The sequence below is a fragment of the Hetaerina americana genome, unplaced genomic scaffold, assembly GCF_022747635.1.
Source record: "Hetaerina americana unplaced genomic scaffold, ioHetAmer1.1.p SCAF_2, whole genome shotgun sequence".
Classification (NCBI taxonomy): domain Eukaryota; kingdom Metazoa; phylum Arthropoda; class Insecta; order Odonata; family Calopterygidae; genus Hetaerina; species Hetaerina americana.
In genome coordinates, this window is record NW_027286763.1 from 43,205,503 (window position 1) to 43,223,156 (window position 17,654).

The following is a 17,654-nucleotide window of genomic DNA, read 5'->3' on the forward strand; positions in this document are numbered from 1 at the left end:
TTCAAGAGAACAAATTGTTTTCAACAGCTTTTAAGAAAAAATGATTTACAGCATCTGGGGTGAAAGGAAGATTTTCTTTTCCATTACCATGACCAACTTCTTCATTGATTACTCTCCATGCTGCCTTTTGTTTATTTTTGCATTCAATATAAAATCCTTATAAGCTTTACTTTTTGCACACCTAACTGAATTATAATAATTTCTTTTGTATTTCAAGTAAGCCTCTTTGTCATTCAGGCTTCCACTGGTTTTGTAAGAGTGATAGTAACTAAGTAAATCATTTCTAAGAGCTAATAATTCCCCAGTATACCAGAGATTATTTTTAATTTTAGTGGGCATAGATTTTAGTATTTTTTTAGGAAAGCATTGCCCAAAATGTCTAGGAAATTACCAAAAAAATTTGAAAAACACATTTGCTCTCCAGAGTCTGTGCAAATAATATGCCAATTGATAGAAGATAGAAGCAGTTGGAAACTCTCTAAACCTTCTCTTGTCACGGGCCTCATGATAATGGTTTTACCTCTATTTGAGAATATATTTTGGGTTATTTGAGTATTTAAAGTGAAGCTTATACCTTGATGGTCAGATAGGAGATAGTCAATGACACTTATACTGTACAGTTCAGGAGCATAATTGGTAATTACATTATCTAGGCAGGCAGACAATCAAGTAGGTTGTTTGTTCGCCCAGTATAAATTATATGAAAGCATAAGATTTTCAAGAACCTGACAATCGCTAGTTTTTAGTGTTATGTCAATGTTAACATCTCCACAAATTATACGAGGGTCATCCGGAAAGTAGTACCCGTTCGTGAAATAAAGACACAAAAGTAAATATTAACAAACATAAAAAATTTTATTTGAAAGAGGATACTTTAAACTACTTCTCAACATAATCTCCAAGCAAATTAAGGCATTTGTCATAACGTGTGACAAGTTTCTGTATTCCTGCTGCATAGTCCTTCGCCGCCAGCTCATTGAGATACGCGAGGGACCCATCTTGCACAAATTTTTGCATAATGCAGATGGTGTTTAACAATTTCATGAACAATTGTTCGAGAAACATTGGGAAAATGCTCACAGATGTCATCAATTGTGACGCGCCGATCGTTCCTCACGAATTCGTCAACTGAGCTCACCAGTTGGTCTGTAATGACAGACGGTCTCCCCGAACGCTCATCGTCGTGTGTGTTCCCCCTCCCCATGTTGAAGTTGCGACACCACCGCCGAACAGACGACTCGTCCATTACATTGTCTCCATACACCTCCTTTAATTGGCGATGAATATCACATGGGCGAACGTTTCTTGCATTGAGGAATTTAATCACTGCCCTGCCCTCACTTCACAACTGGCGGCGTTCTCAATTTTTTTAAACATTGTAAACAATCACAGAAACAACACAGGCAATGCTAGCGTCACGCAACTTGGCTCAGAGAAGGCAGACAAGCCACTGAAGCTATCTGACCTCGTCCAGCGGCTACTCACGTCGTCAGCACTTCATGCGGCACGAACGGGTACTACTTTCCGGATGACCCTCGTAATATTGGCGTTCAGAGTCAAGAATAGGGATAGCACTAGTTCCAGTTGACTGCAGAAAAGTTCAACTAAACCATTAGGTGAGCGATACACAGAAGCAATGATCAGATTAAGGTGAAAGACAGACCAACAGAATGAAATTCTATCGGTACTTCTAAGGAAAAGGAGCCACCTCCCGAAGGTATAGCTTTAATTCCAAAGGGTGGTTGATGGAAAATAATGCTTAACTTCAGTTTGTGATCATTATTTACCCTAAAAGTCCACATATTTATTTTTCGAGCTAATGCCACCTCCTAAAAAAGTTCTTGAGCTTCATCTCAATTGCCAAACTTATCAAGAATTACAGGGCGCTAATTTTCTAAATGACTGTGCGAAAACTGACTTTAATACCAAATTACTTTGGTTCCCTTGGAGCAGCATTTTTTTGCAGAACAGTTTTCCGGTAGTAATGTTTATCCCAACTCATTCAGGTTTGAGGAATACACTCTACCTGAAGCAAAGGGAAGACATTTAGTGCATTTGGCAATATGCTTCATTACTACCTGACCAGAGGTATGTGTTGATGGTAGAGAATGGAGGTGGACTTCAATCTCTGTGGTGCTGGTACCCACTAACCTCAGCTCTCAAGACCCCTGTGGTAACTTGAGGATTTTCCTTGTAGCATAAAAAGAATTTCAAGATCTCATTTTTGCATGGGAACGTTGAATCAAAAATAACAATATCCTTTAATGAGTATAGGTCAGAGCAAACTGAGGTCAATTGCAATTATTATTATTAGGTAATCTACCGGTTAAGGTAGGTTTTTGGATGGACGTAATTACTAATTAAATAATTTGTGGCCCCTAGCAAAACACAACATCCCACTCTACATCAGGTCCCTCTTCATCTCTGAGTACTTTCTTCCTCCCTTCATCCCGTCCAACATCCCTATCCTGTTCCTTCCCTTTCCTCTTTTGCCCAACATTCTACCCTCTATCACAGTCTTCAAATTCCCACTGCCGGTCAGCACCCCCTTCATCTACTTTTCCTGCCTCCATAGGATTGCTCCCAACAAACCCCTCTCTTCGCCCACCATTCCAAGTACATCCTCCTTTGTTTTCTTCTCTATCCATTTCACCTTCTCCATTCTTCTCCACACCCACATTTCAAAAGCCTCCAATCTACATCTATCCTCCTGCTTCAATGACCACGTTTCCGCGCCGTACATAGCTACGCTCCATATCAAAGTTTTTACGAGTCTTTTCTTAACATCCTTACTCAACGTCCCCGTCATCAACTCCCTCCTCCTTGTGAAAGCCTATTTGCCTAGCGCAATTCTTCTCCTTACGTCCCTACTACTTTGACTGTGTTGGTCCAAAACACTACCGAGATACGTAAACTGTTCTACCTGCTCTAGTTTTTGCCCTCCTATTTTAATGTTAAACTTAGCCTTTTTCTTTCTAGAAAATCGCATAACCTTTGTTTTATTAATATTGATTCTCATCCCATACCTATCGCACTGAATTTCCAATTCACTAAGCAATGCTTGCAGCCCCTTGGCTGACTGACAAACTAAAGCTTGGTCATCAGCAAACCTAACTGATTTTACGAATTCCCCGCCCACCTTCATTCCTACCTCCAGTTCTTCCCATACCTCTTTAATCATTTCCTCTGCATACAGGTTGAACAGCAACGGTGATAATGGGCTACCCTGCCTTACATCTTTTCCTAACACTGCCCAACCGGGCTCCCCGTTCCCCACTCGTACCTGAGCAGTCTGAGACATATACAGGTTGCAGATTAGCCTCCTTTCCCTCCAATCTATTCCTATTTTCTGCAATATACTCATTAGTTTTTCCCAGTTCACTCTATCAAAAGCTTTTTCGAAATCTACGAAACAGGCAAATACCTCCTGGTTGTGTTCTATATTCCTCTCGATTAATAATCTCATTACTGCAATGGCATCACGCATACCTCTCCCCTTCCTAAACCCAAACTGATCATCCCCTAAGTAAATATTTGCCCTACTCTCTATCCTATTGCTTATGATCCTGAGAACAACTTTAGCTGCGTGGGATATCAAACTAATTGTCCTGTAGTCCTCACGTGACGTGGCCTTTACCTTTTTCGGAATAGGAACTAAAACTGATCTCACAAAGTCTTCTGGCCAGATTCCTTCCTCATAAATACTACGGATCAGCCCATATCGCCTCTTCCTCCCACATTTTCCTGAGCATTTTAAAAGTTCAGCGGGAATGTTATCCACCCCCACGGCCTTATTTATTTTCATCTCCCTTAATGCCCTTTCTATCTCATTGTCTAGTATGCCTGGACCTAAGCTATTTTCCTCTACGTCATATTCTTTTTCAATGTCTAACTTTGTTGGTCTAAGCTCTTTACTATACAGTTCTTCTATATATTCCTTTCACCTCTCCTGGATCTTTCCTGTGTCAACTATTACCTTACCCGCCTTATCTCGAACTGTTAGCTTAGATCTCCCTTTCTTACTTCCCGATAACGATTTAACTTTGCTGTACAGCGCACCGATTTCTCCCTTCCTCTGCAGACTTTCCATATCCTCGCACTGCATCTTCCACAATGCTTCTTTTGCTTTATTTGTTGCCCGCCTCAATTTATTGTTTAATTCTTTGTACTTCATTTTGCCTAATTCTATATTTACATTCTTCCATTTTCGCCACTCATCCATCTTTGTAATCATCTCATCCATGATCCATGGTTTCCTAGTCCTTTTAGCGTTAACAATTTAAATAGTGTCTTTTGTGGCTTTAGACAACCCTTTCTTGATACTTTCCCATTTTTCTTCGATAGTACTTAGCTCTTTACCATCCTCCATGATTTCCTCTACCGCCTGTTTGTATTCCTTCCTTTTGAAACCATTTAATGCTTCTACATTCCATTTTCTAACTCGCCGCCCCTGCCTTATCTTTTTGAAACGGACGCTACATTTCATAACCACTAAATTGTGGTCAGAGTCTGCATCCGCTCCCGGGAAGCTGTGCGAATTTATCACACTGTTCCTAAACCTGTGTCTAACCAGGATATAATCTAGCTGCATTTGCAATAATAGGACTCAATTTGGTCCCTACAATATGACGAGCAGATACTGGTCATTCATATTTATTTTGCCGAAGTGAACACCTAACTTCATTTCAGATGTTTGTCTGAAATGGATTTTAAGGAGATAGAAGATTTTCACAACTCCTTTAGCACCCATTTTCTCACTCCAGATCTTCCTTTGATCTATTTTGACCAAAATTCTCCATTTCATAATTTGCATTTTCTTTCATCAGTTGATATGACCATCTGTAAAAACTTCTTGCTTAAATCTTATGCTAAAAAAGACTTAGAAATTTCCATGTAACACTGTAGCATTATAATCTATTAGTTTTTATCTCATAGGTGAAAACACCTCAAGGTAAATATTGTCTTAAAATATAATATCCTTGGTATTTTGTGGAAATAAACTTATTTTTCATTGTAAATATATCTTAAATTATGAAAGTAGCCTCCACAGTTCCCCAAGGCAGTGCGATCAGCTTCTCCTTAATGATCATATTTGTATAAGAGTGACTTAATGAATGTGCTTTATTCTGAAAGGCACCATTAGATTTCTCTTTAATATTTGCATAAAAAACCATAAACATAGCAATCTGCCCAGACCATTTTAATTTTCTGAAGTAATCTGGTATATAGTGTTGTTCTAATGTTTTTGGGTGCCAGCTGACTGCTTTTTATTCTAACAGGCGTGATGTGGAAGATTTAGTCATGATATTCATATATCATTAGATAGTTACTTACCACAGATATTTTTAACATTATCAAAAGCATAAAACAGGGTGCCTGTATACATATTTTGATTACCAAGTCACTAGTGGATAACCAATAGAACAGTTTGGTTTTGAATGATGAAATTTTGAGGCTATATGCCATAGCTGGTACATAGTTTATTAAATAATATGATGGCTATAAATTTCACTGAATCTTGAGTTTAGCCAAACAAGAAGATGATATATTTAGCTTAGGTCTTTTAATTGTTTCATAATTATTTGCATTTGGCATTCTGAAGAGATTATTAACATTTTCTTTTGCATCAGAAAAGATAATAGGAACCAGGCATAAAATATGCTCCTTCTAGGGGTACCTTTAATAAATATCCCATGCATTTTCTGATAGATAAATGCTATTATAGTGTGGAAGAGTTTCTGGAGTTTTTGGAACTCTGAAACCGTTGATTGTTTGTTCTGTGACTTGTCCTATATTTTACTTAAGTTCTGGGATCAATAAATATTATAATTATTAATGCAAATATTCAGGCTGTTAGCTGTCATAATACAAATGGCCAAGTACTGTGGCTTGATGTAATCTCTAGAATATGTGTAACAAATTATTCTGACTGGTTTCTTTTGTGGAAGAAGTTTAGATTTTATGCAAGCATTAACAAGGAATGCCCTGGGTAGTAATGTTTTTAATTCCTGAATACAAATAAGACTCAAGATAATTTAACACATTTGTAATAATATTTGCAATTAACTCAGGTATGCATTCTCATATAAATACTTTTTAGGTACTTGAAAATGTTAACTGATAAAATATTTTTCTCTTTAGTTCTGCACTTCTATGAGAAAGGTATTAAAGTTCATCAGTGTTGCGATGGCTTCATACAGTGAGATATATTATGGAGAAGGAGGGTTTATATCTAAGGCATCAAATTCTATATGGACAGGTGATTTTTCTTATTTTTGTCCTGATGCATAAAATTCCAATATTAATGTTAGCATTTGAGTGTATTGAAGTGTTTTAATTTTTAGGAGGAAAGTATTTAATTGATCCTGAATTGAGATCCAGAAGAATTGTTAACATATCTCAACATGCCCCTGTTGATTTTTGCAAATCATTTTGGCTTTTAGCGGAAACAGGTACGTTTATTGAACAGAATGTATTATATTTGTGTGTAAACATAATTTTGATAATGAAAATTGATCACTTTTCATTCCAGAAATTTTTACTAGACTTCCAGCAATAGTATCTCCTACTGTATCGGTAAATCATGTAATTGAAATTCCTCCCGAGTCACTGGAGTTGGACAAAATTGATGGCTCTGGTCGGGTCCAAATACCACTGCCAAGTTCACATATAGGTCCTGCTCCTGTTCACTGCAGATTAATATCTGCAGTGCGTCGTCAAGGCATGGTGAGATTGATGTTTTAATGCTACTTGGACTCCACTCCAATGTTCTTCTAGGTGGATAGATAAGCCATTGTTCCTTGCTACACAATGGTCATTAGATCATTAAAAGGGAGAGTTCATCTCATATCAAGTTCAGTGCTTTATATCGAGGGAAATGATTATAATACCATCAACTATTACATTTTCTTCTGAAATTTGAGGTGACTGTTCCAATAACTTGCACAGAAATAACATGCTTAGGCGACCAGGACTAGGAAGTGCACGTAAAGGCACCAAAAAGGCATCATGTTTATCCTGTATTAAATGAATGTGAGCACGTTTCATAAATATTGAAAAGGAAATGGAGTATTTTTGATGCCTCATGAAATTTTGGGTATCAGTTCTATTCATCCATTGACAGACCAGATGGGTCATTTTGACCTGTTTTGTACCCCAAGATGAATCAGTAACTCTCATTCAAAGGTACTGTGATGTCACTGTATGTAAATTATTTCATGTATAGATAATAACATCGACATTTAATATTGATAAAATGGAAATTTTATTACCATCAATGTATAGATGTTTGTACCTTTTGAAGAAAATACATAATGGTGGTTTACAGGATTCAAAATTAAGAGTTGAGTAATCTGTTATCTCAGAATGGTTTGCTACCCGTTCCTTAAATAATGAGCTGTAAAAGTGTTGGCAAAGTCCTATATATTTGCCATTCAACCCTCTTTAATGTTATTGTAACCAACATTTTTTGTTTCCACCTCTTTCTCAGGGTTACACATTATTATTTATGAGAATGTATTTATTCATTCACGAGGTAGATAAGTATGACCCCATTTGCCAGGATATGTTATAATATGTAATGAACCATCTTGCTTCCAGATAGCTGAAGGGATGATTAAAAAGGATTCGGAGAGCACATTGCCTCCGCCATCCAAAGGTTTGATAATACATTGTCATGGTGGTGGATTTGTTGCCCAGAGTTCTCGCTCTCATGAATCTTACTTACGAGATTGGGCCGTGAGGTTGGATATTCCAATCCTTTCTATTGACTACTCTCTCTCACCTGAAGCTCCTTTCCCACGAGCCTTAGAAGAAGTTTTGTATGCCTATTGCTGGGGACTTAGTAATGCTTCACTGCTTGGTTCTACTGGAGAACGTGTGGTTTTAGTTGGTGAGCTCTTTGTTTAACTACATTTTTTAAGGGAAGTTGATATTCAGGTGTAAGATAGAATCCATCTTGCTCTCTTATAAGATATAAGCTATTTTCTTCTTATATATTTTGAATTAGTGCATTTGAGTTAAATGCATTTTGACATTATTTGCTGTTTAACCCTTTGCACTCGAGTGCTTTTTTTGTTGATTGCCTTAGTCTACTCGGGATTCAATTTTTTAAATACCCCAAATTTACTAAGCGTGGCACTAGAATGAAAAACTGGAGTTTTTTTTCATACAAACTTATTTATTTGGAATTTTTTTACAGAATTATTGATAAATTTATTGATAAACCATAATTTAAACTATAATTTTTTATAGTATGATATTTTTGGAAGAATTCACCAAACATGAAGACCTGGTTTACATTCACATGTCTCACAGATAAATATCGTATCTCTTCTTCCACCTTTGATTTTGTGGTTAGAGCAAACCGCACAATCTTTATGTTTTTTGTTTGGGTGAGGTGTAATTATATGGAGTTTTCCATCTAAACATTGCTCTATGTTTGTGGATAGTAATCAAACCCTGGAAGTTAGTGTACCATCTCGGAATTCTCCAACGAGATCGTGTACTAGTTCCCTAACAAATTTCACATGCGAGATGGTTTTTTCATTTTTTCTTTGTTGGCATTATGTATACTATATATATATGAATTTACAACACTGACCTCAAGCCCCCAGAAAAACAATTTACGCCACCATTTTCAAGTTGTCCTCATGAAACAGTACTTGCTTGTGTAATGATCCACTATATTAACTCCCCCGATAAACTTTATATAGTTTGTCACAACCTTGGGTTAAAAAACTCTTTCATTCCAACCACCACGAACTCTCCTTTCCACGGACTCAGTCTCTGCAGTGTCCAAAATACTGAGCATTGCGACAATCCTCTTGTCTTTCCATGCAAGGAGCATTACATTTTCATCCCTGTAAGCCACTATCTCTCCTTTCTTTAGCTTTGGATGCTTGATCACAGGTGGATTATCTTTCCTATTGGACATTATTGTCCCTGTCAAGTGTTTTTTTTCCTTGAGGAATCCCTTGCAAGATTGACACTAGTGTAATACCTGTTAGTGAGGAAATGATAGCCTTGAGAACCAGATACTGAGTTCTTCAATCTTTCATGCAGTTCTAGAACTATTCTGTTAGTAAAAGGGAGATCAGGTCTCACCAATGTTTCAGTTGTTATTCCTCCATAATAAGGGACAAATGAATGTACGTAACCAAATTAGGAATCTGAAAGGACTTATAGACGAATACCCCATTTTGTTGGCTTTTTAGGATTATATGTGATGAAGTGTATCTTTCCCTTGAAACCAATAACAGCCTCATCAACAGAAATCTCCCTTCCAGGGCAGAATCTCTCCCTAAATTTCATTTTGCGGTATGACAAGAAGCAATTTTCCTTCTCTGTTCTTTTTCTCAAATCTTTACTTGACCTTTGATCGTTTTTCAAGTGTAACATCCAAAATATTTGCAAGAACCTTTCTCTTTTGAAAACAGCTCGAAAAAATGGTATATGAGACTCAAAATCCATGGACCAATAACTCTGTAAGTTAGAGTGATTCAATACACCCATATTTTGTATTACGCCGAGAAAAGCCTTCATTTCCACCATTGTCACATCTTTCCAATTATTCCAAGTGGATCACTGTGATCGTTCTTTCTGGCTAATTTTATGCCAAGCATACTTGTTAGTTTCTTCCGTTATATTTTGTATCAATGTGTCTGTAAAAAACAACTGAAAAAACTCTATTGGTGTGGCGCATCCAGAAGGAACTTGAGGTCCAACACGTAACTGACCAGTGGAGAAGGGGATGCTGCTAGGCTCTGGTCATTCACAGATACAGCATTCCACTTTTCTTTTTCTGGTTTTCCACTATAAACACTACTTTCACTGGGCCTTATGCCCGAATGCACAATGCTATCACCTATATCTCCATCACTATCACTTATATAAACAATTGTGCGTCTTCGTTTTGTCGGTATGATTTCAACATCACTGTCAGTACATTCACCCTGATCTTTGGGTGAAGCAAGGGACGTTTTCTTTTCCACAGTTCCACTTGGACCAGCGACTGGTTCATCATCTCCAAACCCATACTCAGATAACTCACTTTTGTCCCTATTATATTTGTCAATGAGTTTGTCAGTTTCGATGTAAAATTCATCACTGCTGCTTTCTAATTCTTTGGAATACTTATCCATGGTGAGGAGGGTGAGGAGGTGAAATTCGTTTGGAATGAGCAAATACTAGCTGGCAAACCATTCGTCCAACTAAAGGGAAAGCATCTGTTGTAAGAGAACCCGGGTCATCACGGAAAACATCTGTGTTATGCTTCTAGAAACTAAGCAAACCTCTGAGACTAAGATTAGGAAGGTTCCTTACCATGAGAGGATGATGCAACCTCATAAAAACTTGATAAAGGAAAAGTGCTAGGGTTTGAGTTACTATGAATCAATGACTCATGTGTTGGACCCTCCTCAAGCAATGATGATGCAACCTCAAAAAAGCATGACTCAAGGAAAAGGGCTAAGGTTTGTGTTTTACTATGAATATAATAGATCATGTCTTGGACCTTCCTACTCAAAGATTCCTGACTATGCAATAGATAGGAAGAGAGCAGGCAGAACATTTGATGAGACAGCGGACACTAGGAAGAAAAGGAAATGAAAGAATCCAAACTAGAAAGCAATGAACTATGGAACAGCTGACTGAGGTAACTTACATTCTGGTGATCTTTTTTCAGACACAGGTCATCTCTCAAAGGCATTGCTTTACATTTAGCTGACTTCCAAGTAATGAAGGGCAAACAATGCAAATGAAAAAGAACTTACAACACAGTAAATAGATAACAACAAACATCTGCGTAGCTGGTAACATGCCTTGGAGATGGCATTAATGTCAACAACGACATAATGGGTCGATACTATTCATTTATAAAACAAGCCAGGCTATTAATTAAGCTTTACTTTACTTGTCCTTTCATGCAGATGATTACAGGAAAAGTTATTGGAAAAATAGACAAAAATCCCAATTCCCCTTGTGGTGAAACTCCGTGTCAAGTGTGGCTTGACATACTAGCTGCTGCCGTTGCTAACTGTGTCAAGTCACACTCGACATCCGAGTGCAGAAGGTTAAGAAGTTACCTAATCATATAGGTAGGATACCTTAGAGAGATACTAACTAGGGTCAAGGTTTTCAAACTCAACATTTCCCAGAAATATACATGCTTAGGTATAATTTTTTGTCGCTTATAGGCTCCTTTGGTAAAGTCTACACAATGATTACATTATAATTTTATATTGTGAGTGTAATTATAATATGTTTATAATTTAATAACATTTGTTTGATTTTGACTCCTATGTGCCAATTTCTGTATTTTATTTAATGCATTCACACCCTATATTTATGCCAGAAATTACTTGAATTTTCATTCGTCCTGATCTTCTGTTGTAGTGCCTTCTTGATAAATTAATAGTCCATAGGAAGCCAATTTTTGAAGCCTACACCCAATTTCCAAGAGCATATATTCACATCTCTTCTTAACCTACTTCATCATTAGGAGAGACCATGTAAAAAAAATTACTAACAGGGTCTCTTAATATGGGTTGTGGTAGTCCAGGGGTAGAACATTGGACTGCTGACTGGAGGGCCTGTTTCTTTGATTCCCGGGCAAGCCTCTCTGGACACCTGCAGCTCCATCCAAGCTATGTGATTTTTTGGGTACCAGATCTTCCTGGAAAACAATAACCGGCACAGGGAAAGCAACTGCCCCCTTACCCTGATGTGTGAATTTCACATACTGTCGGGCATAGTACTGGGTGAACTCTACCATTACCTACCAAACAGACCTTCGGGTTGATTACTGTGCTTATGGTTTTTAATGGTCCCTTAATAGGTACATTTGGAAGCCTATCTGTTCTTATCTCTAAAGGGTTTCAAAAGGCTGGTCACTTGACCTCATGACAGTTTTAGTTTTTTGCTCTTCTTCTGTCGGTGATTATAACCACCGGGGGGGCTCTCAAAACCCACGAACATAAATTATCAAAAATATCAGCCTTCACCTCCCCTTCTGCAAGAGGCTGCTGATTCTGCTTCCACTTCCCTCCAAGAGGCAGACTTCCAAAGCATAGTGACTTTAGAACTCCCTTTCATCAGCGTAGACCTCTGTCTGAGAGAAAAAGTTGGGAAGTGAATATAATGCTTTTTGTGTACTAATGAGTTATTTATTCTTACTGTTAAATGCTTAATTTTGAAGTGATGTGCTTAGAAAATGTTCTAGAAATTATTCATAACCATGCATCCAGGTTTTCTGTTCTTGATATTTTATGATAACCATAATACAATGCTTAATTTTTTTCTGTTAAATGCATATGGCAGACAGGAAAGTTTTCATTTAAGTAATCCTAAGTTGAGTAAACAAATATTTTGCACAATAATTCTTAAGTTTGACGGAAATCAGTAATAATAAAGCTTCATTCACCACTACTAATTTCAGTGTATGGAAGTCCACTAGTTTTTCACCTATGCCACTCTCAATCCAATTTCCAGTAAGACATTTTTTTCCTATGCCTCTGCTCTAAATATTGAGAATACTTATGATATTTAGATACTTATACTTAATAAATATATTTACTTAAAATATACTTATAAATAATTGTATACAACAGGGAAAAGAGAAGATGAATATTAGTTGGTGATTGTCCTACAAGAAGTTGACATTTTACATGTTCTTTTGATCTATTATGGAAGACCACTGCTAATTATTTATGTATTTGCATAAAATTTGTATGAAAAGAATTGTTCACTATTTGTAATTTGAATTGCTTCATAAAATTTTCACACAAAATTTATTTTGATTCTTTTTCATATGCAGGTGATTCTGCTGGGGCAAATTTAAATTTAGGTGTTGCAATGAAATGCCAGGAACTTGGGATTAGATCACCTGATGGATTATTCCTGGCTTATGTACCAGTGCTTGTCGCGTTTGTTCCATCCCCTTCTAGGTTCCTATGTCTCATGGATCCTCTACTTCCATTTGGTTTTATGATGCAATGCCTGAAAGGTACATGAGAAGTTTTTTATCTTAAGTATCCATTCCACATATTCTTTACTGCTTGATACACATATGCAGTTATTGGCCATCTCTGAAATCAATTCAAGAAGTCAATAACAGGTTCTTTTCATGAATTGGTTATTAATGTATCATTCATATGCATCTTAATCATTTACCAAAGTGATCATTGTTTCTTGAAATTTGGTCATGCCAACTCTTCTACCCTATTCCGTAATTTGATGCTGCCTAATGTGCATACTTGTAATTTTATTTCAGCCTATGCTGGACAGAATGGTGAACCATCAGATATATCTGAAGACTTGATGAAAAAGAGCTCTGATGCAAATAGCATGGAAGGCAAGTCCCCAGGATTGGAAATTAATAGGGAGAGTCCCTCCTCTGCAAGTGACTTGGAATCATTTGAAGAGGTCTCAGCTAGTGATCTTACTGATTCACAACCACAAGCCGAGGCTAGAAGTTTCCAAGGCCAACTCTTAGATAAATTGGGCTCTTCAGATACCCTTACTACAGTCTCCTTAGCTTCCCCTCAGCCCCCAATGGATAAACCCAATCCAAATGGCTGTGCTGCTCAATTCTTTGAACAGTATGTCTTAGACTCAGACATTAATTTAGAAGGTGAGGAAGTGCCTGTTCTAAGAGAGGCTGGAAGTAAGATTTTGAAGCCTGGCTCATTAGGTATGAACAGAGGGGCTTATTTTATTTTTGCTAGTAGAGGTGAATCAGTCAGAGTAGTAATTTTTTTTTAACTTTAATTATTCCAAACTCAATTGCATGCTTATATTTAATACATTTAATCCATGCACTTTCTTAATAGTAGTGGTCATGTTTGTGATAGAAGTTTTACAAAGTCATTTTATATGGCATTCAGGAAAATCCTTGACATAATAATATGATGCCTGTCAAAAATGTATCCAACCTTGTTTTTTTACTGAGCACAATAGTGATGCTTAGATGTCACCGCTGGGCTTAGTGGAAGGAGATATCTAATTGTTTTTGCTTGAATTTTTTCTTTGCCTTTGAGTGAGCCAGTTGCTGCCTGCTGACATCTAAATGAGGTACTCTCATGTGTGATCATTGTTTTTCGATTTCTCTCAAAAGTGACTCAAGTGGCTCGGAATGCTTCCATTGCAATGACGGTGGTTTTGTTCGGGCTTGTATCTGTGCACCAATGACTCATCTCCAGTTATCGCAGTGTTCAGAACCTTGGGATCAGTGTTGGTAGTGTCCAGGAGGTCCTGTGCTCAACTTGCTCAGTTATTTGGAGAGTAATCAAAAAGCAGTGAACACTTATAACAGCACCTCACTTAGCAGCCAGTAGGGAGTGAGTGACTGGTACACTCGAAGGCAGAGAATAAATTCAAACATGAACATTAAGCTGTCTCCTTCCACTGTGTACACTGGTGTTGCCCTAGCATCACTACTCTGCATAGGAATTCAAAGTCAAATACATTTTTGACAGGCCTCATAACCTTTTATCAGGGTGGACACAATAGTGAGGTAAATGGGAAATATTGGGGAATATTCATTGATAAGTAATACCAGGGTGCCCTCACTCTTCTGTGAAAATATTGAATTTTCCATGAATTCTAAGCATGTGAATTTGTAGTAATTTGACCCCTTGGTTATTTTCTCTAAATTTGAGAGAGCTCAGAAATCAGTTTATCACATTTGATGATTTGGACCCACTTTGGAGGGAACTGTTGTTTTTTAAAAAAATACACACATACCCTGATGCCTTTAAGCTTGTAGGATGAATAATAGCAAGCCAATTGAAATATCTGTAAGTCTCATAAACAACATATTTAACATATTTAATGTGAGGAAAGTACAGTATAAACATTTGTGGAGCTACAACTGGATATATGTGAATTTTGAATCATTTATCAAGTGGCTACCTTGAATAATGATTGGAAATCAAGCAAGTATTGAGTTCTTATAGTATTTCACCCTCAATAATTGGTCAAAACTCACATATGCCGATGAAAATGTAAATATCTAATCTGGGGCACGTTCATGCACGCTCTCTGTACCATCATACTGATCACTGGCATGAATAATGGATTTTTTTCTCTTACATTTGCAACCAAATTTCACTGTAAAGAGCATATATCTAAGTTATAATGGCCCAACCAGAAACAAGCATGATGCACATGAATTGATTCTAAAACTGAGAATGACCTTGGACTGGAATTATCCCCTCACATCTTTTACATCTTCCTATTGTTCTTCCTCAATTGATATTGCCATAATAGGGAGTTTATTTTACTCACAGATGGTTTCAGTTTGTAGTTGAACATAAATCACAAAGCTCTTACTCTTTCTTGTGGTGTGAGATTACACATATTCATTTTTTTAATGACAAAAAGAAATATTCAGCCCCAATATTCAACAAGTATGTGCCAAGAATGTCTATTTGATTCCATTTGCGCTTCATTAACCTTATTACTGCAGCTCATTGACCTAATGGTTGAAGAATTAAAAATCTCAGTAACTTATTAGGTTAGGTACCGTTTATGGAGCAGTGCAATGAATTAGAACATTCTCTCAGGAGATGATACAGATTCAGATCATAATGTAATAAGAAGTAATGCTAAATTCAACTAGATAAAGTGGGATAGATGGTTTAGGAAATGGAATATAGAAGCATTAACTGGAACTGGTGATAAACAAGAAAAATAAATGGAAGAATGTAAAAATAGTTAGGATGATGCAGAATAAAGAGTTAAATAATGAACAGAGGAAGGAAACAGTTAAAGAAGCATGTTAGAAGATGCTGAGAAGGTCATTGAAGAGAGATGATCTATACGAATTGGAGGCTTTTGAAATGTGGGCATGGAGAAGGATAGAACAGGTTGAGTGGACAGAATGTAAAACAATCGAGGAAGTGGTAAGGGAGGAGAAGGGATTGTTGGGAGAAAGCCAAAGGAGGTTGGAAATATGGATGGAAAACATTTTGATTGGTTGTCTTATCATATATACCCCCTTTTTCATAAATGTTTTTAAGAATAATTGTCTTTATTGCTCATGAATTTCCATAATGATATAATGTACTAATTTAATGGTAATATATGGCTTTAAAAATAAAACCAGGGGAACATTTTATCTAGGTTCCGCCTTTTCATCACCAATTTTAAATTCCAGAAATTCATCTCTGGAGCTAAATGAACAGCCGCTTGAAGTCATAGCCTAGTTATTAATTTGACATTTCTTGAATGATTTTAAAACTCACAATTCACAAAATTCCATGAAATTTTGACTTATTCACAGACATGCAAAATGCTAGACCTCATCCTTCTTCCTGAAGGTGTCTTTTCAAAATCGGTAGATTGCATCTGACTGTGCCATTTCTCCCTCATTCGTTCTTTAAGTGGCTTATTTGTACTAAAATCTAAAGGTTGAAGCTGGCTATTTAGGCCTCCTGGAATTACAGCTATTTGAATCTTCAGTTAGTTGATTTCATTTTTTACTGCTTCTGTTCGCTGGCTCTGAAACTGATTCCATATTGGCTAGGTCTGTTTCTGAACACCTGGAATGAATCTGGAGCACCGTGATCTTGTAAAATCGGCGATGTCTATGTTAGTAGCAATCGCTCTGGAATTGTCATTTTTGTGGAAACAGAAAATCCACATCTTCTGTGGTATATAAAATAAAGTTTTTAGTTATTCCTTTAGTTCTGGCTATTTTGCAATTTCATGTCATAGGTTGTGTTTGCTATGCACAACTTTTTGTAGTTTCTCTTCCTGTCTTATCATCTTTTCAATCAGCGGTGATCCAAAATTCCTCTCTGCTGCTATTTCCATGTTCTTTGTTGTATGTAATCACTCTTAGCCTGAATGCGTAATTAGCAGAATCTTCTTGTTTTTTAGCCATACTATGCGATGAAATTCCAACATAAATATAACTTTGATGATTCGTAATGTTCCAATATTTGAAAATGTATTAAAATGCTGCTGTTTTTATGTTTATTTTGGTGCGTGAATACTATGGTAGTGCAATTGGCTATTGGCGATCCAGGAATGGCCATTCTATCTACTTCTTAACCCCTGAAAGGTTGAATGATAAACTGAACTTTAAGAATCCAAAATAGCCAATGGAGCTTTATCAAAACTCATACAGTTGAAAAAAAAATGCAGAAATATTATCTGCACGTGTGCCATAAGAGCTTAGCTTGAGGTAGGGAGTCTTTTTGAAGAAATCTTTCCATAATTTTCTTCTGTTCTGTAAAAATGACAAGTTGTGTGATATGTGTTTTGTTTCACTCTGAAAGAGTATTCAAGTACAAGGGGTGGAACCCAAAAATAGCCAGGCACCATTTTTACAAAAATAGAAAATTTATTTTTTCTTGTACTAAATATTAGTTGCCTTTGAAGTACTCTCCATTAGCATTACTGCACTGATTCAAGGGTTTTGCCCACTGCGCAAAACACCTTTTTTACTCGTCTTTTCCAATGCCTTGCTGCCTTTGGTTCTCTTTTTACCTTCAGAATGTCTGCAAAATGTTTCCCTTTCAACTCCCTTATCATCCTAGCAAACAAAAGAAAATCTCTTGGTGCGAGACAGTGAGTAGGGTAGAAATGGTCATATGCCTTCTAGAAGGTGGCACCCAGAATGCTGCTAAGCTCCCTTGTCACGACCTGTT

The 17,654-nt window shown here is 36.9% G+C and overlaps 1 protein-coding gene across 2 annotated transcripts in view; it reads left to right on the forward strand.

Annotated features, from left to right (window-relative positions):
* Hsl (hormone-sensitive lipase) overlaps positions 1 to 17,654 on the forward strand; it is a 34,203-nt gene that overhangs the window by 3,434 nt on the left and 13,115 nt on the right. Inside the window, exons 3-8 of one of the 2 annotated variants that reach the window (XM_071585419.1) lie at positions 6,142 to 6,259; positions 6,345 to 6,452; positions 6,533 to 6,726; positions 7,600 to 7,891; positions 12,815 to 13,003; positions 13,271 to 13,690. In XM_071585419.1, the coding sequence (XP_071441520.1) occupies positions 6,142 to 6,259; positions 6,345 to 6,452; positions 6,533 to 6,726; positions 7,600 to 7,891; positions 12,815 to 13,003; positions 13,271 to 13,690 (1,321 nt within the window). The remainder of the gene's footprint in view (positions 1 to 6,141; positions 6,260 to 6,344; positions 6,453 to 6,532; positions 6,727 to 7,599; positions 7,892 to 12,814; positions 13,004 to 13,270; positions 13,691 to 17,654) is intronic. The other variant, XM_071585420.1, reaches the window with a different exon arrangement.